The sequence below is a fragment of the Penicillium griseofulvum genome (genome assembly GCF_001561935.1).
Source record: "Penicillium griseofulvum strain PG3 chromosome Unknown contig_79, whole genome shotgun sequence".
NCBI classification, from domain to species: Eukaryota; Fungi; Ascomycota; class Eurotiomycetes; order Eurotiales; family Aspergillaceae; genus Penicillium; species Penicillium griseofulvum.
In genome coordinates this window covers 2,213,508-2,234,442 of record NW_024467420.1, presented here as the reverse complement: position 1 = coordinate 2,234,442, position 20,935 = coordinate 2,213,508, and the positions used below count along the sequence as shown (strand labels likewise).

The following is a 20,935-nucleotide window of genomic DNA, read 5'->3' as shown; positions in this document are numbered from 1 at the left end:
TTGGAAATAACCTCCATGTCTTGTTCAACGTACATAGCGTACCTCTCCTCTTTCAGGGCGTCTACTTGTTTTATGCTGTCTATGTCAATCTCATTATCTTTGTCAATTTCTTTAGATGATGGTAATATGGTAATACATATGCAGTGGGATACCCCCAAGCGAACAGAAAAAAACGCCATCGCTATGCTCAGCAGCTTATAAAAAATCCAAGTGTCATGCAAGCCTCAAAGCCATTGCAAACCATGTCCAAGTTGCATTCAAGCAGTGTTCTCTCCACTATTCGCAGCCATAGCAGCACCCTCTGATGCCGTCGACTTGGAAATATTAGCAGCATCTCGCTGTGAGATCTCCTCCCCAACAAAACAGCTCAACCCGGCAAAAGCCTCAAGCAAGGTACGCGAATAGTATTCACGCAAATCATAGCCACCAGCCAGCATCCGCGCATCATTGCGAATAGGATCAAGATACTGCGACGGATAATATGACTGGAGAGAATAGTAATCGCGCTTTTCGGGCACATAGCCCATAAACGGATCGTACGGCTTTTCCGGCTCGGGCGTGATGATCTTGCGCAGACCCTTGACAAGCCCTGTATCCGCCGCACCAGCATGCTCCATCGCGGAAAGAGTCGTCCCGCGCTTGGTCTCCAAACGCAATGCAGCCTGTTTCTGTCGAATGCGTTCTTCCTCGCTGCGGCGCGCCGACGACTTCTTGAGCAACACCTTGTGTCCTTCGCGCGCGATGGCTGCGGCATCTGTCGACGAGCCGGAGGCGAGTCTTGAAAGGAAATCCTCGCGTCCAGCTTGGATTTCCCGTCGCTCGGTCTCGTATTCTTGGCGTACTGCTTGACGGCGTAGTCGGGCTTCTTCTTGTTCGAGGGTCATGCGGGCTTGGAACGAGGAGGCTTCCTCAGCTTCTATAGCTTGGTTTGTGCGGATTGACTGCATGTTGTCTGCTGCGTATTTTTGGAGTTGGGCTTCGGTTTTCGCCACGTCGATGCGGCTTACTAGGTTCGCGATTATGTCCTCTCTTTGTTCGAGGAAGTCGTCATATGCGCGTTTTGAGTCGAACTCTTCTTCGCGGCGGTTCAGACTGATCGAAATAAATTGTTAGTCCTCCCTCATCATAAGGGCCTTCTGGATGTTTGACAATAGACGTACATGTGCATCACACGCCGCCGGATATCTACTTCTCTCTCCACCCCGATATCTTCGAATGTCTGCTTGCGGAACCGATTTTTACGCAGCGTCTTGCGACACCCGGCTACCGGACAGTTGGCGGGACCGGATGAGAAAATGCGGTCCACGCACGACTCGCACATCTTGTGGTAACATTCGGGGTTGATGAGAAAGCGCATATCTGGGTTGAGGTATCGTGATGATTTGCAGACAGGGCAAACCTCTGTGAAATCATGTGGTTAGCATTATACATAACAAACAAGCTGAACAAAAGCTTACCGTCTTCATCACGGCGAGAAGCCGCATCGGAGGCCATGGTGAGAGTAAAGTGACGTGGGAGAGATGGACCACTGGGTTGAGGCTGATAAGCAACCAATGCGCACGGACCACATATTCATCACCTTTTTTTTTGCGACTTTTATTTTTGCCTCCGGCAACCCCTCTTTTTGCTCCGTTACATTCAATTGACATTGTCAGTACGAAGCTGCCACGTTTAACAACCATGGGAGTGCCGAACCCCAATCTCGACGCTCTCGAGGAGCAGCGCCTCGCGCTCGAAGAAAACATCCTCCAACTTCAGAAATCGCTTTACCACTGGCGAACCTGGGAAGCGGAATACGACGGAATCCGCGAGGAGATCAGCAACCTAGAAGATGACGCCAACAGAGACGAATTCCTTCTCGTGGCTCTGGAATTTGGCGGCACGCTGGTGGATCAGAAGGAAATGCAGACAATACTCGGTTCGCAAGGTGTGACGCGATCTCGCGGGCAAGTGATTGATCTTCTTGGAAGACGTATCGACTACGTGCAGCAGAATGTTGCCACTATGGAGAAGAGGCTTGCGAGGGCCCAAAATGAGCTGGACGCTTTGGTCTTGAATGATCAGCCACCGCTGCAGGACGGTGCGGAGTTCCCGATGCAGGAGATTATGGAGGAGCTTGATGAAGATGGAAACGTTGTCTCGAGCAAGATCAACACGCCCGGAAATGATGCTTCGGAATTGCTAGAAGTGCTAAAGAAAGCTGGCGTCAAGGATATTCCAGAGACTGCTGCTCCAGAGAAGACTGCTGCAGCTCCCGCCGATGCTACAACCGAGGGTGCACTAGATGAGTCTATAAGCTCAAATGCTACCGATCAGCAGAACGGTTCCTCGACCGGCGACAATGTGATCTCACAGCCAAATGGCCCATCTCTGAGATTCTCTCAACCCCAGTCTGTGGTCACTGCCGAAGATCGCATGCAGCCGCCTGTCACGGATGTGAATGAATCTGCAGAAGAAGCAAGACTTCGCCGTGAAATGCTCGATTATGGGATCCACGAGGTGGGGGCTATCGTAGCAGAGTTGGAGATGGACGAGTCCGGAAGCGAGATTTCCTTTGACGAGGAGTACGATTACGACTACGACGCGGAAGATAATGAAGACGAACACGGCCGCTCTCACACTCGCCTTCCGCCGGAATACCACCAGCAGATGATGGAATTGGAAGCCAAGCTCAATGCCCGAGGCTTGATGAACATGGGCAAGGATACCGAGACATTCCCCGAGGAAGTGCAGCAAGAGATTGCGACAGCTGCTCCGGTTGAAACTTCCACCAAAGAGAAGAAACCTAAGAAACGTGTTGCGTTCGCCGATGAACTTGATATCGCACCAGCTCCTGCGCCCTCAGTTATCGCGGAGAAGGCTCCTGCTCCACGGACCGAGCCCCAGGTGCTTGCTGATTCCATTGTTGAACGGACCAGCCGTGTTCCAGAGCCATCTCCAGCCACTCCCGACGTTCCCAAGAAAGTGTCCCGGTTCAAAAGTGCTCGGGCCGGTGCTCCAGATAGTACCGCTATCGATTCTGTTACTACTGGGGCTACAATCGCAAATCCGTCAGAAGTCACCGAATCTCGCCTTCGCAAACAAGCTAATACAACTCCATCTATGTTGCCGCCTGTCCTCTTCCCCGCGACGCCGAAAGAGCCCAAACCCTTCTCTGCACCGATCACTGATAACCCCGATGTCACCGAGAAACCTGCTCCGCCTCAATTCCCACACGACCGAACTCTAGCCGAAAAGGTCTTTGAGCGACAGGTCAAAGCAGGGGCCGCAGCTCCCCCTGAACTAGACGTCTACGACGAAGAGCTTCACCAGAAGCAGATTGCGTCCGAGTTCTTCAATATGCAGAAGCGCATGAATGGCACTAAAGAAGACGAGGAACAGGATACTTTGCCTCCCGAGGAAGCTCAGCCTAAACGGGTGAGCAAGTTCAAAGCTTCACGAATGGGATAGTTTACAAGAGTTGGCTATGTCTCCTTAAATCCAATGTATTCATTAGGAAGGAACTGTTTGTTTTGTTTGTCTCCCTGAGTAGTCCCCCATCAAAACCCACCCTCTTGCTATCTCTTCTCCTTCTCCTTTCTTCCTTCCTCTGACCAACGGGCTTCCAATTTCTGGTGGGTTTACCCTCAGGAAAATACAAGGTGCATACCCCTATCTACTCGTGAGATGGGAAACTCTGGTATCACCACCAACTGAAGTCCAAGATCAAAAGAGGGCTTCTCTGGCTGCATTCCTCAATTCTACCAGAACAGGAGAGAAAGCGTATGCTACTCGTGCTTCTCCTCTGGGGAGGTTCAGAGCAACTACGGGAGTATTGACTGCCTGGGGGATTGATAGATGGAGGTGTGGTTTATTTATCTCTCTCGACATCTCACGTAGCTTAACCTGAAGTGAATGCATTTATGTTTCGACTTTGTCTTCCCACTTGCCGCTTGCTTCAATGTCTTGTCATGTAGGCCGTTTCCTGTTTCCATAAGTCTCTGACTTTTACCGATCTCTTTTTCTATTTCTAGACATCCTGATTCTTTCTTGATAGCCCTAAACTGGATGACTGGGCAGAGGTCACGCCTGGTGCAATCTTCTCCAACTTGGTGACCAACTCTTTGAAAAACGCTTCCTGGATCAGAACTCCCTTTCCATTAGTCACGATACAAGATGGACTAGAGAACAGAGTTAGCTGACTTGATTTTTCGAATCAGACACAACGATTGACTGACCTGTGAATGTGACAGTTTGTCAGGTACTGCCCATTGCTTTTCTCATCAGCCATAACCGCGTGGACTAAGGCCCGACTTCCCATCTCCGTGCTGCGAGCCAGCAGCTTTTCGCCAACGCGGAGACCGACATTATCTGTTTCCCGCGCCAATTGAGACTTGCAAAAACTGGGGTTCGGCGTGTTGATGATAACCAGCGGCGCTTTACTCTGTGCGAATTGATCCGCAAATGCACGCACACCAAACAATACCAAGAGCTTCGACAATGGGTATCGACCCGCCATATTAGTGGCTTCCTTATTGTTGAGAGATTCGAAGATACCACCCTCATTTTGAGGATCCAGCTGCTCAAGAGAAGCAATATAGTGCAGAGCCGAGTTTGGGATGGTGATGCGAGGCGTGATATTGAACTTGGAAGCCGACTCTTGCAATTTGGGAACCAATAAGGCAACGAGCAAGAACGTGCTCACCACGTTGACTGTGATGGTTCTTTCATCCTCTTCCGATACAGTGAATGTGTTGGCAATCAGCCCAGCATTCGCCAACAGAACGTCAAGACGTGGTAGAGCAGCAGCGCGGCTGGCAAAGCTTTTGACTGAGACATAGCTATCCATATCCAGTGGCCACACCTCGACTGAGCTTTCTTCGCGGCTGGTGGATTGCAAGAGTTCTTGTCTTGCAGCTTCGCCCTTCTTCAGATTGCGTACGGCCATGATAAGCTTCTCCACACCTAGGCGCAACAGGTGGCGGCTGGCCTCGAAACCAAGTCCTTGGTTTGAACCGGTTACGATGACCGTCTGTCCGCTCAGATCGCCTTCGGGGTAAGGGAGTTGGATGAATATGTTAGAGAATACCGTCGACGAGACGCCCTCTAGAGTCGAAAAGATAGACATGGCTATGTCTTACTGGATTGAAATTGAAGAAAAGTAATAGACAATGAGTATCAATGTTCAAAACTCTGGATTAATGTTAAAAGAATGCTTTTCTTAACGCTTTAAATAAGAGACCCTCTAGCAGTCGGGCTTATTATCGCCGTTCTGGTTAAATCAATTCCAACTAGGACGTTGAAAGGCACTTGTAGGGCTTTATTATCTCCGTCTACTGCGTATATATTACATAGGCCAGTCTGTGGAAAAGGGCGTGTAATTATCGATCTGATGTATCAAATACCGTCAAATAACAGGGTCGGGATGGAGATAATATCTCCGCTTTGCCCCCTTCTTTTCTATACTCCGAGATGATCTGTTGAATACAAAAAAATAACTTTGGACTTTTGCTTGACTATCTGGTCTCATATCTAGAGATGTCTGTGAAATTTGAAAAACGAAATCGACCACCTCTCTCCTGCGAACCATGTCGTACACGGAAGTAAGCATACATCACGTACTACATCCCTGGCTAGGTACTAGAGACTCATCTTTCCTAGATTGAAGTGCAACAGACTTGTACCTTGTGATACCTGCATTAAACGCAATGTAGAGTCCACATGTCAGTACGCTGCTAATGCTGTACGCGGCAAACCCCATACTTCAAGGCAACGTGCCTTGAGCGATAGATTGAAGCGTCTTGAGGATTCAATCCAATCACTCGTTGCAGGAGGGAACATGCCCCAGACGAACCTTCAGACGCATTCAGAAGAGACACATACCGTTGAAGGTGCAATTCTCCCCAGCTCTCAGGGAGTCTCTGTCGCCGCGACTGGGCTGGCTGCCAGCAATGAACCTCGCATCGGAGACCAACATCTCCAAGAAAAAGCGATGCCAGATACTCTCCATACTCACGGTAAAACTAGCCACGTTGACTCCAGTCACTGGGTTTCTATTTTAGAGGATATCAAGGAAGTTCGAGAAAGTTTGTCTACTGTTGATCCCTTCTCGCTCCTCGAGCCGACGAGCGACGACCGTACAAGTGAAAATCCAGACTTGAGCCTTGCTCTTGGATCAGAACATGGATTGAAAATTAAAGATATTCTTGTCTCGCTGCCCACGCGCCCTATCTGCGATATGTTGGTATCTCGATATTTCAATGCTCGGTACATGGTGCTAGGTCGGCTATCCTTCAACTACCCTCGTTTGTATATCTGGCTGATTCTAGGACAATGTAGGTATTGTGCACTCGGGGAAATTTCAGGATGAAGTGAGTCACATCTTTGTGTTGTACATCCTTTTCGGAGATACTCAATAAAGCATCTCTTACCCTGACTGACTTGGGACAGTATGGAGAATTTTGGAAATCGCCACAAAAGGCCCCCGTGCTTTGGATTGCGCTTCTCTTCGGTATCCTCAGTGTATCAGCTCATCTTCGCCTGAAAGTGAACGCAGACGGGACTTTAAATGGTTCAATGCCATCGCCCGATATCCTCCGACAAAAGGCAGCGCAGTGCCTTGCGTTAGGGGGATATAAAACAGCCAATGCCCATGCGTTAGAGGGACTGCTTCTATACACTCAGAGTGGGTTTATGAGTGACATGAAAACCACCTCTCGACAATGGTTCGACATGGGGATCATACTCAGGTTAGCATTCCGTATGGGCTACCATCGCGATCCCAGCACTTTACCAGGTGCCATATCACCATTCGATAGTGAAATGCGACGTCGGGTGTGGCTGCATATCTTCCAGGTGGATGCGCTATTAAGTTTCCAGATCGGCCTTCCAAGCATGATACCAGCTGAGTGCTGTGACACCCATTTTCCCAAGAATCTATACGACGCCGATCTGCACGTTGGGATGTCAGTATTACCTCCATCTCGACCCTCTTCTGAATACACACCCATCCTCTATGGTATCTCCAAGGCCGGTGTAATGAGTATCTTCAAAAAGATCGTTGCCCACACGATTTCACTCGCACCACCGTCTCACAGCAAAACCATTACTTTGGACGCGGAGATGCGCGGTGCATACACTCTAGTTCCCGACTTTTTAAAATGGAGAGACATCAGTCAGTCTCTCATGGACTCATCCGAGGTAATCCTAAACCGATGCACAATAGAACTCCTATACCTGAAAGGCCTTGTTGTTCTTCACCGCCGGTATATCCGATATGAGCACCAAGACGCTAAATCCGAGTCATCACGACGCTTCTGCGTGGAAGCAGCACTTGAAATTCTCGCCCGCCAAGCAGACATGCATTCAGCATTCCAGCCTGGAGGCCGTTTACAAGAAGACCAGTGGATGATTTCCTCGCACACAATCTATGATTTCCTCTTAGCTGCAATGGTCATCTGTCTGGATTTATCTGTGCGTCTGGAATCTCATACGACGGCGTTTGTAGACGAGCGTGCAGACCATGGCTTTGTTTCGAGGGAGATTGTTGCACTAAAAACATCCCAGCGGATTTGGGCTGCTAATAGTCATCTTTCGTCGGAATCGCGCATTGCGTCGCTGGCGCTGGACTTGATGGCTCGTAAAGTGGCTGAGCGGCAGGCTAGCTTCTCTTGCGGGGGGGATGTCTATATGGATATTCCTCAAGTGAGTCTGGAGTTGCCTTATATGGAGCCGATGTCGGAAATGATTGATGGGTCTGAGACGCTGGACTGGGTAAGCCCTTTGATGGAAATTGAATCGATCATGAATGATATCTGACCATCTTCCTCTAGCTTTTGTTGGACCAATATTTCCAAAACTCAGGTCTCGAGACGTCTCGGTTAGATCAGAGCAATGAGATGAGTGGGTTATTTACGGAGGATCCTGGAACATTTGACCCTTGTGTATATCATTAGCTATAGTATGAGTACAGTATCGGAGAAACAAGGCTATCTAACCACTTATACTTTACTCGAATATTACACGCACGACATATTTAGCACCAGGGTATGTTGTGTAGAATTCAATTAACAATTTTGTTGAATACATTGAGGTTTGCTCCTTGCCTCCATGCATGCAAAGGAATATTTCATCAATTCGTTGAAAAATAACATGGGGATCATCGTGGCAGAGTCATGCAGATGTACTTAAAGGCCCGAAAAAGAGACGCAGGGCATACTACTCATTTACAAGTCCATCTCCGGGTTTCTGTGCCAAGTACAAAGGGCACCTAGACGGAAACCTAGCCCGACGACCAGTAGGTGTACAAAGATGGCAAGGGTCTGGGCCCGAATGCTGCGCGTTGTTAACGTAAATGCTGCAGAGAGAAGAAGAGGGTAAAGGATCCAGGGGTTGACGGCCAGCGGCGAGCATGGATGAAGAAGGGAGGTGATTTTGACGAGGAAGAGAGTTAGTTGCAAGACAGGCGAGGGTAGTAATAAGTTCCAAGATGCCAGGAAATTCATAACGGGAAAGCGGCTCGGTGGAGGTGGGAGAAGATGATTTCGAGGGACTTGTTGAGCCTGGGGTTCGAGGGGTGATGATGATTCGTGAGGAGGATGGGCTGGAGATGATGATGGGGGTGAAGTAGAGTAGCGATGCCGGACGATCATTTCTCGATCTGGGCCAAAAGAAGGGCCCTCCTCTGGATTGAGGTCAGACACAGGCGCCTTGTTGCTTCGAGAATTACTGGAATCGGGTACCGAGTCACGCCGGAAAGATGTTGGGCTTCGGCGCATCTTTTTGGTGGGGGAGAGTGTTCGCTCGACTGATGGCTGCTGGCTGTCCAATGGGCGGATCCGAGCCCCGGGCAGGTCGGAGCTTCCCGTGCTTGCCTTCCTGAAGCGAAAGTTTTCATTTGAATTGGCACCGACTTGGATGCCATTTAACACCTCGTCGGCTGAGGGTCTTCGGCCGGGATCAACCGAGAGCAAACGCTCTAGAAACCTATACAGCTTTTCAGGGAGATCAGAGCGGATAGCTCGTGCATGGTCAAATCCAGCCCAGCTAGTGATCTCTGCACGGAGTTGATCCAAGTCCTCTTTTTCTTCGTTTATGAGGTCGGCATTCGCGTATGGAAGAGCTGCGAAACATAAAAAGTAAAGGATCATTCCGAGTGAGAAAATATCAGACTTGAACGTAAAATTGCCGAATGGTCCATCAGGATATTCTTGGCGAAGAACTTCGGGTGCACAGTATGAAAGAGTACCGGTAGCACCGGTTGACTTGCGCATTGCATTTTGAGACTGTACCTCACCGAAATCGCTGACCAAAACTCTGATGCCGTCACTGGTCTCGTGGAGCAGGCAGTTGTTTGGTTTCAGGTCTCTATGGATGTACCCATTGGCGTGAAGATAACGGAGTCCAGAGGTAATATCGCGGAAGAAAGAATAAATCTCATCTAGCTGCAGTGTGCGAGCTCCTCCCAGGTTGATTCGAGGCTCCGGCTCGCCTTTAGATTTGCGGCGAAGACGGTCCTTCAATTGCTGCGCAGTGGTCGAGGTTTGCATAGAGCCACAGATGTAATCATGCAAGTCACCAGCATTGCAGTATTGCTGTAGAATAAATGCGCAAGGCACACTCGGGCCGAAGGTGCTTATTTTCGCATTTTCCAGCCAGACATGACGGTATGAGACAAGATTCTGGTGCGAGAGATGCTGCAATAGCTGTACTTCGCCCAGGACCTTTTCGAGCCACTCATGATCGTCGCCAACGGGAACACGCTTGCAGGCATAATGACCAAGAGACACACTATCTAGGACATGCTTCACTAGGAGCACCACACCTTTTCCACCTTTGCCCAGCACTCGTTCCTCCACGAAGAACCTCTTGAAGTAATCTGGACTGAATGCTGCGGAGGAAATTCCTTGGGGGGACGGTTGTGAGGATGAGGCAGGTCGGACTGGTGTGTTACTGGCAGGGCCACGAGGGAGTGAGGGTTGAACAAGGCGATGGCGTGGAGATGGAGGAGATGAGGATGTCGCGGAGCCAGGGAGACTATTGTTGAGCATGTGGAAGTAGTTTGGGTTAATGAACTCCCCTTCCGGTTCAGTATCCCCGCCATGATGTTCTCTACTATTATCACGCATTGAGCGATGGCAGAATGGGCAGTTGGCTAGCTCCAAATTTTCAATGTCCGTATCTGACGTATTGCGGAGAACGAGCTGTTGGGAATCATGGTCGAAGACGACCACAGAGTCATTGTGCCGCCTATTCACAATTAGATAACTGATAGCACAGATGTAAAGATGACTTACAAAACAACATCAAGGTTTCCCGCATTGTAAGGGACCATAGACATGTCGGCGGGCATTCTGGTATGAATGTGAAGGAAGACAATGGGGGGGAGCTGTTATCGATGACGATGTAGACCTGGGGGTGGGCGGTGAGAAGTACGGTTGTGGATAGCGCCTGCAGATGGAACAATCCTTCCTTTATATTCCTTTTTGTACTCTTTTTATAGATGAAATGGAAATGTTTGATTATACTTTATCCCAGGATGACTCGAATATTCAAAGGCCCAATTCGGCTATCTTCCGAACTAAAACAGCGAAACTAAGCAAAGACCGATCTAGTTAATAGTGGGGTACAGCTTACAACCCACACAAGTTGATCATCTCAAATAATACACTCTCCAAGTTCAGCCTGATTTTAAATCATGGATCCAATTTCTATCACCGGTCTCGTAATAGAGGTCAGCCATGTGTTATCAAGTCTGATCAGATATGCCAAAACGGTGCAGACTGCAAAGTCCGAAGTGCGGAAACTTACCGAAGAGCTCTTTGCTCTAAAAGGGATATTGGAGCATTTGGCAGCACAGATAGATGATATTCCCAAATGGCAGGAATCAGAAACAAGCTCATTTGATCACGATGTTATGGTGAGAGTGTTGCGTACAACAAATGAGTTTCTCCAATCCTTGCTCATGGACTTGGAAGTGGCCGAGACCAAATTTAAGCGTCTCAAGCAAACTCTGAAATGGCCTTTTACTCAGACAGAAGTCAGCGAGCATCTGATACGTCTGGAGAGAGTCAAATCGTGGTTGATACTGGTTCTCATTGCAGACCATAACTCGGTAGATCGGGAGATGCAGCAGGAGATTCGTGATCTGACAAGCACATTGAAGGAAGACTTGCAGATTCGATTTCAAGAGAGAAACAAATTGGCCAACAGAGAGCTACTAAAATGGATAGCTCCTGTGAGCCCCGAGAGCTCTCATCTACGGGCGTCAAAAAGACATAGAGATGGGACTGGTAGATGGTTTGTCGACGGTCATTTGAAGACATTTCTCGATCAAGACGAAAAGCGGGTTTTCTTCCTCGTCGGAAAATGTATGTACCCTACGCGATTTCAAAGACATTTTCACTGATATAATCTTGAAGCCGGAACTGGTAAAACTACACTGTTGTAAGTTTCATCTGGCAATCGGACTGCTCTTACATCTGACCTTCGCTAGTGCACAAGTTGCCGACAAACTTACTTACATGGCTTCTCAAGGCCAATCCATGTGCCTTGCTTATTTTTACTGCACAATTAGTGATTTTTCATCTCAGAATGCGAGCAATGTTCTGGGATCACTTGTGGCACAGCTCTCAGGCACGGTTCCCTCAATATTGGACGAGATTCGGTCTATATACAATAAAGGTTCAAAGAATCAACATAGGTTCCCTATCGAACTCTCTGTTCTCGAAGCTGCCATCGTCCAGTCTGCTACCGAAAAGACAAAGGTTGTCCTTTTGGTTGATGCAATCAACGAAAGCCATGATATGCAGCTTCTTGAGGCGTCTCTTCTCAAGCTGGCTAGCTTATCCACGAACATCCGCGTGCTTATAACAACTACAAACACCACGAGTTCCATTGGACATCACAATGCATCTGTCTTGAATATAAGCGGAAAGTCACGAGGGGACATCGATAGCTTCATCAAATATCGACTTCAGACTGACGATACATTGAGAGCTTTGACACCGGAATTCAAGGAGGAGATTGAATACACTCTTTGTCGGGGTGCCGATGGATCGTTAGTATAGTATCCATTTACTGTGGTTTCGGTGGTCTAATTATATCTCTTCGCAGATTTCGCTGGGTCCAGCTCTCACTGGACAACCTGAGCACGCAGCGATCTGTCAGGGCGATGCGACAAGCCTTGAAGAACCTCCCAAGTACATTACGCGAGACATATGCAAATATGTTGGAAAGAATCGCCCCTGACGATTGGAAAATTGCTCACGAGGCCCTCTTTTGGCTGAGTTTTGCCAAACAGCCTCTTACTTTGAAGTCTCTCAATGAAATCGTGGTCATGGACGAGACAAGCATAACACTCGACGAGGATATGATGCTTGTCCCTCCGCATATTCTTCTTGAAATTTGTCAAGGACTCATCTCTGAAGACCAAGATGGCTATCTCAATCTCGCGCATGCGTCTGTCAAGGATTTCCTAACCTCTGATTGGATCCGCTCATCTCGAGTCCAATATTTCAGCCTGGATCCTACAACGGCAGATCTGAAAGCCATGCACAGTTGTCTCACATACCTCTGTCTTGACAATTTTGCAAAGGGATACCTAACATGTCCCGAAAACCCAGCCAAGCTACGAGACGATCATCCGTTCATAGCTTACGCCGCAAACCTATGGCCCCAACATGGTGCTGCCTGCGGCTTTGGGGGTGCTGAGCAAGACATGGTGCACAAATTCTTTGCCACAAGGTCTCTTCCTGGCCGGGGGAATTATGGCACTTGGTTACAGGTGTTGTTACGGACAACTGCTGCTTCAAGCACGAATGATGCTGTGGCCATTGACGGAACGCATCCCCTATACTACGCTGCCTCCTTCGGGATGGTTCCAGTCGTCGAGTATATTCTCGCCTCCGAGCCAGATATCGATATCAATGCTCCTGGTGGTCGTGTTCGGGCTACGGCAGTGTGGATTGCCAGTCTTCGCTTTAAGTTCGAAGTCGTGGATATTCTCCTGCGTGCTGGAGCTGATCCATCCATTCGGGATCCAGGTAGTGGACTTAACGTACTTGATCTTCTGAGGATGGTGCCAACCCGTCATCGAGATTACCAGGCTCTTCGACCCATTTTAGCTCGTCCAGCACCGTGGAAGGAGATAGAGCGCAGTGAGAGGAAAAAGAGGATTGATTATCTCAAACAAACAGCAAGCGAGTTACCTAAGGTTGGCTAGGAGAGACCTGGCCAACAAGGCCAGTGAGTGCGATAGAAAGATGAATTGAACCAACGATGTGGAAATGAAAGCAGTTTTGCTACGAATTGCCCAGTTGAGACATATTTGACCAAGAATGTCACTATTTTCTGCCACGCTTCTCTCCCCACATTTCTATCCATGGTTGCAGAGCGGAACCACAATCAAATCTGAACCTCCTACTATTCTGTGGCTGTGCAGGATTGGATAGACATGTACTCCGTACGAAGATGCTACAACTAATCGGAAGATGGTTCAAGTAGAAATAATTTCATTCATTTTGATTCCTCATCGAATCGGGTATCTGATTTGGGGCTGGTGACGGAAAAACACCTAAACGCCTAAAGTTGTACAATTATGTACCGGGATGCTCACGATTGACGCGGCTTTTGGATGACAGGCACTCTTCAGGCCTGGGCGACATGTCGCAAGGCAACCTTCAGACTTCTGTGCGATAAAACACACGACGATGTCTTGTGGAGAGCCAGGTCCGCGCAATGCGGAAATGGGGAGGAATGACCCGGCTAGAAGCTCTGTTTCAAGAGCTAGCAAGCCGATCTCATGGCGATAGACTGACCGTCTTTCGTAGGGCGGACATAGGAATAGGGATGACACTAGTGCCTTTGAAAAGACCGATGGATCAATCACTCCTCGCCACTCTCCACGTCACTGACCTCCAAGTTAGCGATAGAATCATTATCGCTGTCCTCGTCATCGACGGCCTCATCTTGGGCAGACTCAGACTCGGCCTCGGCCTCAGCGTCCTTGGCAGCAGGCTCGTTGTTTTCATCCAACTTGCGCTTGCGAGGCATCTCGCCGAGTGCACCCTCACGGCCCTTGACACCCGCTTCGTCCTTCTCGCCGTTCTCACCCTTACCGGTACCCTTGGGAGGGGGTGTGTACCAGGGGATCTTTCCGCGAAGGAAGTCGTTGATCACCATCTTGGCGACACCATCCAGATCAGCTTCACCTCCCTTGAGGAGACGACCACCCTGGCGAGCAAGAAGTGCGAGCCAGTCGAGGTAGTTCTCCTGGTGCTTGATACCGTAGGTACGTTCAAGGTGACGGGGCAAGACACGGCGAAGAACGGCCGGGATGTATTGCTCTGGGTTGTGGACGTTCTCCACTCTGCAGACACCACGGAGAAGGATGTCCTCCTCGGTGTCATTGACGTTGGGAGGGACCACACCAGGACAATCGATGAGATAGATTCTCTTCATCAGGGTGATGTACTGCCAGACCTTGGTTTCACCCGGAATGGGAGCCACTGTGCACACCTTCTTGGCTCGGAGAGTGTTGATGATGGAAGACTTGCCCGTGTTGGGGTAGCCGATCAAGCCAACCGACACTTGCTTGCGGTCAGAGTGAAGGGAAGAGAACTGGCGAAGCAGCGAGATCAAAGAACCCTTGCCGAAAGAGTTGTTGATGTTGGCATGGAAAGCAAGACAAGGGTAGTCCTTAGAAAGATGACGAACCCAAGCGGCCTAGTCAAAGATGCAAAGTTAGCAATCAGTCACCAGCAATGAATGAAACATTGTGTAAAGGCAGGAATGTGTGGGATGTTACTAAGAAATTCTGCTACAATGCCACCAAAAAGGCAGAAGCAGACTTCTACTCAAAAACAAAACACAGCTGGCCCTTGCGACAGGCTTTCAAGACGAAAGCAAGTCAACCTAGGTTCATAACGAAATTCGGTGCGGGCCAGTGTTAATATACCAAAGCTGTAACAGACGGAATTCCATTGAAACAAGCACAACCAAAGTCGTGCACGACCGAAGTCGCAGGAAGAGGCCTTGACTTAGCGATGGAACAGGGGGATAAAAGAAAAACGCAGGACGGCAATGAAAGCAATAACAGAGCGAAGTAAAGGGGTAGCAAAGGGGAAACGGTGAAACTTACAGCAACGCCAGTGGGGACGAGATCGCACTTGTTGAGAACGAAGATCAAGTGCTTGTGTGGTGCCTCCTCCCGAACGTATTTCTCAACGCTTCTGCAACGAGTACCCTCGGGATCACGGGAATCCAGGACATGAATGATGACATCGGAAGAATCAATGACCTTATAAAGTTCGTTCCAGATACGCTTACTCTGTCCCTTGGAGAAGACAGATTCACGAGAGGTAGTGAGCAGACCCAGGTCTTCTTTTGCGGCAGTGTCATCACCGCGAACAATCGCACTTCCATCGGCGTGAGTTCCCTCATCGTTCTTCTCAATGTAGCTGTCCTGCATCTTGGCTGTCTGGCCGGCAAGATCTTCGAGTGACGACACACCAAGCTTGACACGCTTGCGTTGAGCCTTGGGGCCGAAGGTATCATTGAAAGGAGACGTCTCAATGGCCATCTTAGCCTGGTGCTGCTTCAGACCATTGACCTTATCATTGTCCCGGATCAAGCTCATGGGGAGCTTGTTGGTCTTAAGAAGAACTTGGTACGGGTCGGCAGCACGCTCAGCAACAGCCTCACGGAACGAGGTGAGAGCCTCTTGTGAGATAACGCGGGAGTTAGCAAACCATTTACGGTTTGGCTCGATGCGGGCTGTCGGCAACTCCTTGGATTGATAACTCGCAGCGACTGTGATATCACCCTGTGCGTTGCGGCGAGGGGTGCCATCCTTGAACATGTTCAAGGTCTTAAGCTTCTTGGCATCACTAAGAGGCGGGTCAGTATTTTTTATTCCAGCATAATAGAGATTTTGGCTGAGGCTTCACATACCGGTAAAAATTTTCACCTTTGGTCTTGACATTGGCCATGCCATCGTTGGGCTTCCCCTGCCGCACCTTACGGTTGGCCTCCTTCTTTCCTGTACCCATGATAACGGTTGTGGGTTAAAATATGAAAAGAAAAGAAAGTGCCCGAAAAAAAATCGAAGGCAAGACCAAACACGAAGAGTGGCAGACTGCAAAGAGAAGAAGAAGAAAAATAAAAGGCGGCGAGGGAATTATTTTTTTTTGGCGCCAAGACATTATCGTGCACGGACCAAGGGAAAATCGCTTCTTGTTTCTTCCGACTTGCTCGACCGCGTATCCTCCCTATTATACGGTAATCAACCTCAGGCTACATACTGGTTAGATTGAAGGTCGTGCCATTGACCTTTGATTTGATAATTTACTTTGCGAGAATCCCCTGCCTGTTTGATCACTCCACGGAGTGACAGGGTTGAATTGCGCCGCATGTCTGTCCTCCGCAACAGCCGGACTGCCTCTGTGCAGGTCCGTGGATTTGCTTCCTCCGCCAATCTTCGAGTCGGGCCCGAATCACCTCACTTCATCGATGTGCCAAAGATTATCCAGCCCACCAACCCCCGCAAACCTCACGTCAGGGGTACACTACCCGTGCCTCGTGAGCTCTTCCCGGCCCGCCGAGCGGACAAGCCCCGGACACCATATCTCAATGCAGCCACACCTCTCCCCAAGTCGGAACGTGTAGTGAGCATCAATAGCAGCAACCCCGAGAAGCAGGAATGGAAGCACAAAATGGCCGATCTGCGGAGACAGAACCTGCGGGATGGTCTGCGAGATCTGTACTCGCGCAAAAGGTCCGCAGATTCCAAGATAATCAGCCGCAGTCTTGAGAGTCAGAAACGGCGGGACCGCATTCTTCAGCAGCCCGAGCGTGAGGACGAGCGCCTCACTCGGCCATCGACCATCGAGGCGATGATGCCCCAAAAACAGCCAGTTTACCCTGACCCCAACCGGGAGGAACGCCTTGCGCTCTCTCGGGCACGCCTGGAAGCCAAGCAGGCACAAAAAGAGGCTGAGCGGAGGGAGCACCTCCAGTCGTTGTATGTCAATGCTCGCACGTTCATTACAACCGAGGAGCAGCTCGCTGCTGAGATCGACCGCGTCTTCCCCGAGGGCGAGAACCCGGCATGGCGCAACGACCACCAGCCCGGCGAGAACATCTGGAACCTGGGTAACCCCCCAACTGTGTACAATCTTGCCAACAAGACCCGTCACAATGAGGCTGCTCGCTGGGATGTCGCTCAGGACCGTGTTAAGAAACTTGGAGAGGCTCTTACTGGAGGTAAGATGCGGGAGTAATCTATTTTTTTGGCATCATGTACAATATCTATCAAGCTATCACATTCACATTTCAAAGCTCAAATCAAGAGATCCTTTGAGGTCCTTTCATTTTCTCGAGTCAAGTTCCCACCACGTTTAATGTCAATGTGAGTAGGTTTCTAAGGGTGAAGGCACTGAAAGGCGTGATTTATGTCAAGGAAGAAGTAGTCTCACCACGCAACCAATCCAATAATGGCTACAGCATCACCTCGCTAGTATTCTTCATACCAAGCGGGTTGATACCGGTGGAAACTCAATTGAGGGACAGACTGGGTTCGATTATACATATTTATGGATAGCTGCGCATTATAGATTTGTGTCTACTGCTTTCTGAGGTTTATTCTCGTTGCTGTATCGCTGGGTTGCTAGTTTAGCTTATCGAATCGCTGATGCAGCTCTCATTTTTGGGAAGCAAGCAACTCTTGAACTTAGAGCCCAGATACTCGAGAAGAATAGAGTCGAAGATGAGGTGTCAAAGGTGCCGAACTCCCTCGGATTGAACCCATAGATGATCGTGTCATTGGCGATGTCGTCCGCAAGTGTCACCGTCTGGTGACTCCCGACCGGCCTATAGGGCCCGCGTAGATAGACTAAATACATCATCATTATCTTCCCCTAAGCTCTCAGTGTGACAGCAAGGGACCCCTGATGGTACTCGGTGGCAGGTACGGTGTCGTCCACGGTATCATCGCTTCCGGCGGTGAAGTGTCTGGATTCTTGTCTTAGAGGACAGAGCTCAAGGTACGTGACCATCTGCAACAACAAACGGCATAGAGTTCAATCTGCCCTGAAACGCAGGGGTGTCGGCAATGCAAGACCAGGTATAGTTGACTCCACCATTGGTAGCATTGAACATTCGATATCAGAGTACGCGGCCCCTGTACCAATCTAACAAACACGTACATGCATGCCCATAAACAGGCATAACATACCAGATACCAGTGAGAGAAGTATCAAAGCCAGCCTTCTTCTTCGCGCCAACAGCGTCATCAAGTTTCCTCAGGAGTGTGAGAAAGGAACAACACGTATCCAAACAGACGGCACACATCCAGGTCTACCAAATCCACGCTGTGTGGGTTTTTGTACTTCTTGATTTTCTGATCCAGGGAGAGACGGGGTGCATTCAGTGGTGGTTTGGGATAGGATATTATGAGACTTGATGTGACAATGAATGTGCAAGACCGGTCATCAGCTGCCATCATAATCCAGACATTCATAGAAACAGTAGAAGTAAGGAAACTGGAGCATTGGAAGGCTCCTTCAATAACTTGAGAGTGAATGAGATGTTCCAATGACAATATGAAGAGCCGGCCACTCATTGTCTGGGCTCTTAGGTGCGCCCGAATGCACCCAGTGCCTAATGGACTAGAAGGTTATTGGCTCTTGTTCGAGGGCTTGACACACATGGTATCATTCTCCCAGTGGAAGTGACAACGTCAATCCACTAGTCACCATTTCTGTGCTCATTTAGAGACACCAATGACTTTGTGCATCGGTCTCAATGTCTTCCATTCGGGGGGCTGTTCGTGCGTTCGCTTCTTATTCTTGTCCCTTTGACGGTGGTACCCGGGGTGTACGCGACCATGTACTCGTCACGTAAGAAGGTACTGCTCCGCTAGAACTGGGATACAAGGTCGTATATCGCCGAGGAGGCTTCGCCTTAGGTTCCGTGGTCTCTGTTCGAATGGTCAGCAAGCTAAAAGACATATGTTGGTAAAAAAAGGGTACTTACGGAAGCTGTACTTTGCAGCAATACCATCAAACTAGCACGCAGTATAGGACAAGGACTACTAGAACCCATCATTCCAGAGGAAGACTGTACACAGGCCCTAGGAAGGGCAGACATGAGTGAAGGGGAATAGATGTCACTCTAGACATTGCGGCTCCATAAGACATCCACAGAGGTCTCGTTTGACGAACAGCTTAGAGGATTTGCCCCAGGCTGTAATATACTTTTAAAGAGGCTGCGGATGGTATCTTTCTTCTAATGGCTTTCGATGTAGGTGCAACTTGATTGCATTGCTGATAGAGGCTTCATCAGCGAAAATATTGCTCAGACGCTTTCTGGACTGCTTCTCTGAGGCCATTATTGTTAAATATCAAGTGTGGAATATATCGGTGAATGACTGGTGGCTGGGTAGCAGCAAGTAGTGGGTATAGCTAACAAAAGTGTAATTTATCCGACCTGCTGACCAGGCAAGAGAATGGTGTTAACTGGTAGTCATTCTTTTGGTAAATGCAATATAGCCTCCAGGGCTATATAAGTAGGTATATTGATCGACAAGTGGATGGACTAGGAAGCTTTCAAATTGGGTGTCTCCTAAATATATATGGACGATGAAAAACTTATAGAAACAACATTACTTACATGTAGTCCTGGCCTGAGGCCACCACCGCAAACCATACTATGTAGTAATATCACCGTATATAACGATCACGCATTTAACACTCCTCTGGAGATGACTTAAAGGATTCAAAGATAATCCTATCATATTCCTCCGTGTAAGCACAGGTCTAAGGTACAAATCATGCCCACCATGCCCCTTTGTTGCACAGGAAAAGGTCAACCAAAGGTTTCTGAACATAGGATAAAAGGAAGTTAAGCCTAATATGTTATGAACAACAGCAGGTGGCCTAGTAGTAATATGGCTCATGTGTACCACAAGGGAAGTGCCCAAGATCTTCCACTACCTGACTGTTCCAGTTCGATCCGTCGAAGCCGCATTTACACCCTCTCTTTTTTTCCTTCCTTCATCCTCATTACAATTTATTATTATTATCGACTTTCATCATCTCCAACTTATATCCCACATACTTCGGAGCGGAAAATCAATGCCCCAGTCCCACATACACGTGATCCAGATAAGCCGATAAGCAATTTTCCCTCCGGCAACCCACTCCGAAAAAAGAAACAGAAGCCCAGAATTACTTCGTGCTGCTGGCGGTGCTTTACAAATTCCTACCTCTTTCTCTTATTCCCATACACATACCGACCTCTCCATCTCAACTCCCAACACAACCATGGTGCAAGGATCATTGAAAAAAGCCGGTCCCACCGGCCCAGGCAGAAAGTAAGTGCCACCCAGACACAAACCCTCACTGTCCCATTGATTCAGCAATTGAGCAATTAAACTAACAATCTCACCAGGCCATCCAAGACAACAAGACCGGGTGTCCGCTCCGTCGCGCCCAAGAAAGCCGGCCTGATCAAGCAGAAGAAACTGACCAAGGTACGCACTCGCTCCTTCTCGATGCAGACCACAATCTATGTCGAGATAAGACAAGATCAAATCAAGATCAAAGAAGAACAAAAAAGAACAAGAACAGCCACTAACAACTCTTTAGCAACTCACATCCGGCCTCGTCTCAATGACAGAACGCAGTCTGGCGACAAAGGCAGGCCATCTCGAGCTGTTGGCTGGTGGAAAGAAGGACCGTCTGCAGAAGGAGCGTAATGCTGCTCGTAAGGATGGTACTTTGGCTCGCAAGGAGTCTGGACCTAAGAAGGCGACTTAAGTGCGGGGAATGGAGATGTTTTGTTTGATTCGATATTGTTTGCAGTTCGTCTATCTAGAGCTCGTTATATGAGTGCATGAAATCGATACCCAGTTTCTATTGTCTTTTCTGGTTTAGTTTTAGTAGTCTCTATGTATAAG

The 20,935-nt window shown here is 48.8% G+C and overlaps 9 protein-coding genes across 9 annotated transcripts; 5 read left to right on the top strand and 4 right to left on the bottom strand.

Annotated features, from left to right (window-relative positions):
• Positions 1–257: 257 nt before the first annotated feature.
• PGRI_007340 (TFIIH/NER complex subunit TFB3) lies at positions 258–1,494 on the bottom strand (the record flags this gene model as incomplete). The annotated part of the gene is made up of 3 exons (XM_040788447.1): positions 258–1,092; positions 1,161–1,401; positions 1,458–1,494. 3 exons carry the CDS (start codon positions 1,492–1,494, stop codon positions 258–260), a joined length of 1,113 nt encoding a protein of 370 aa, XP_040652219.1.
• A 186-nt stretch (positions 1,495–1,680) lies between these two features.
• PGRI_007330 (prefoldin-like protein) lies at positions 1,681–3,450 on the top strand (the record flags this gene model as incomplete). Its single annotated transcript, XM_040788446.1, has 1 exon — positions 1,681–3,450. One exon carries the CDS (start codon positions 1,681–1,683, stop codon positions 3,448–3,450), a length of 1,770 nt encoding a protein of 589 aa, XP_040652218.1.
• Positions 3,451–4,009: 559 nt separating this feature from the next.
• Positions 4,010–5,107, bottom strand: PGRI_007320 (Short-chain dehydrogenase/reductase SDR; the record flags this gene model as incomplete). Its single annotated transcript, XM_040788445.1, has 2 exons — positions 4,010–4,160; positions 4,218–5,107. The coding sequence occupies 2 exons, from the start codon at positions 5,105–5,107 to the stop codon at positions 4,010–4,012; spliced, it is 1,041 nt and encodes a 346-aa protein (XP_040652217.1).
• Positions 5,108–5,818: 711 nt separating this feature from the next.
• On the top strand, positions 5,819–7,797 carry PGRI_007310 (fungal specific transcription factor domain-containing protein; the record flags this gene model as incomplete). The annotated part of the gene is made up of 3 exons (XM_040788444.1): positions 5,819–6,260; positions 6,319–6,350; positions 6,430–7,797. The coding sequence occupies 3 exons, from the start codon at positions 5,819–5,821 to the stop codon at positions 7,795–7,797; spliced, it is 1,842 nt and encodes a 613-aa protein (XP_040652216.1).
• A 407-nt stretch (positions 7,798–8,204) lies between these two features.
• Positions 8,205–10,330, bottom strand: PGRI_007300 (protein kinase IKS1; the record flags this gene model as incomplete). Its single annotated transcript, XM_040788443.1, has 2 exons — positions 8,205–10,227; positions 10,275–10,330. The coding sequence occupies 2 exons, from the start codon at positions 10,328–10,330 to the stop codon at positions 8,205–8,207; spliced, it is 2,079 nt and encodes a 692-aa protein (XP_040652215.1).
• Positions 10,331–10,675: 345 nt separating this feature from the next.
• On the top strand, positions 10,676–13,201 carry PGRI_007290 (NACHT nucleoside triphosphatase; the record flags this gene model as incomplete). The annotated part of the gene is made up of 4 exons (XM_040788442.1): positions 10,676–11,348; positions 11,400–11,424; positions 11,474–12,037; positions 12,094–13,201. 4 exons carry the CDS (start codon positions 10,676–10,678, stop codon positions 13,199–13,201), a joined length of 2,370 nt encoding a protein of 789 aa, XP_040652214.1.
• A 662-nt stretch (positions 13,202–13,863) lies between these two features.
• Positions 13,864–16,028, bottom strand: PGRI_007280 (putative GTPase NOG2; the record flags this gene model as incomplete). The annotated part of the gene is made up of 3 exons (XM_040788441.1): positions 13,864–14,703; positions 15,119–15,866; positions 15,931–16,028. The coding sequence occupies 3 exons, from the start codon at positions 16,026–16,028 to the stop codon at positions 13,864–13,866; spliced, it is 1,686 nt and encodes a 561-aa protein (XP_040652213.1).
• Positions 16,029–16,388: 360 nt separating this feature from the next.
• PGRI_007270 (uncharacterized protein) lies at positions 16,389–17,258 on the top strand (the record flags this gene model as incomplete). The annotated part of the gene is made up of 1 exon (XM_040788440.1): positions 16,389–17,258. One exon carries the CDS (start codon positions 16,389–16,391, stop codon positions 17,256–17,258), a length of 870 nt encoding a protein of 289 aa, XP_040652212.1.
• Positions 17,259–20,300: 3,042 nt separating this feature from the next.
• Positions 20,301–20,795, top strand: PGRI_007260 (DUF2462 domain-containing protein; the record flags this gene model as incomplete). Its single annotated transcript, XM_040788439.1, has 3 exons — positions 20,301–20,350; positions 20,428–20,509; positions 20,625–20,795. 3 exons carry the CDS (start codon positions 20,301–20,303, stop codon positions 20,793–20,795), a joined length of 303 nt encoding a protein of 100 aa, XP_040652211.1.
• Between the last annotated feature and the right edge of the window lie 140 nt (positions 20,796–20,935).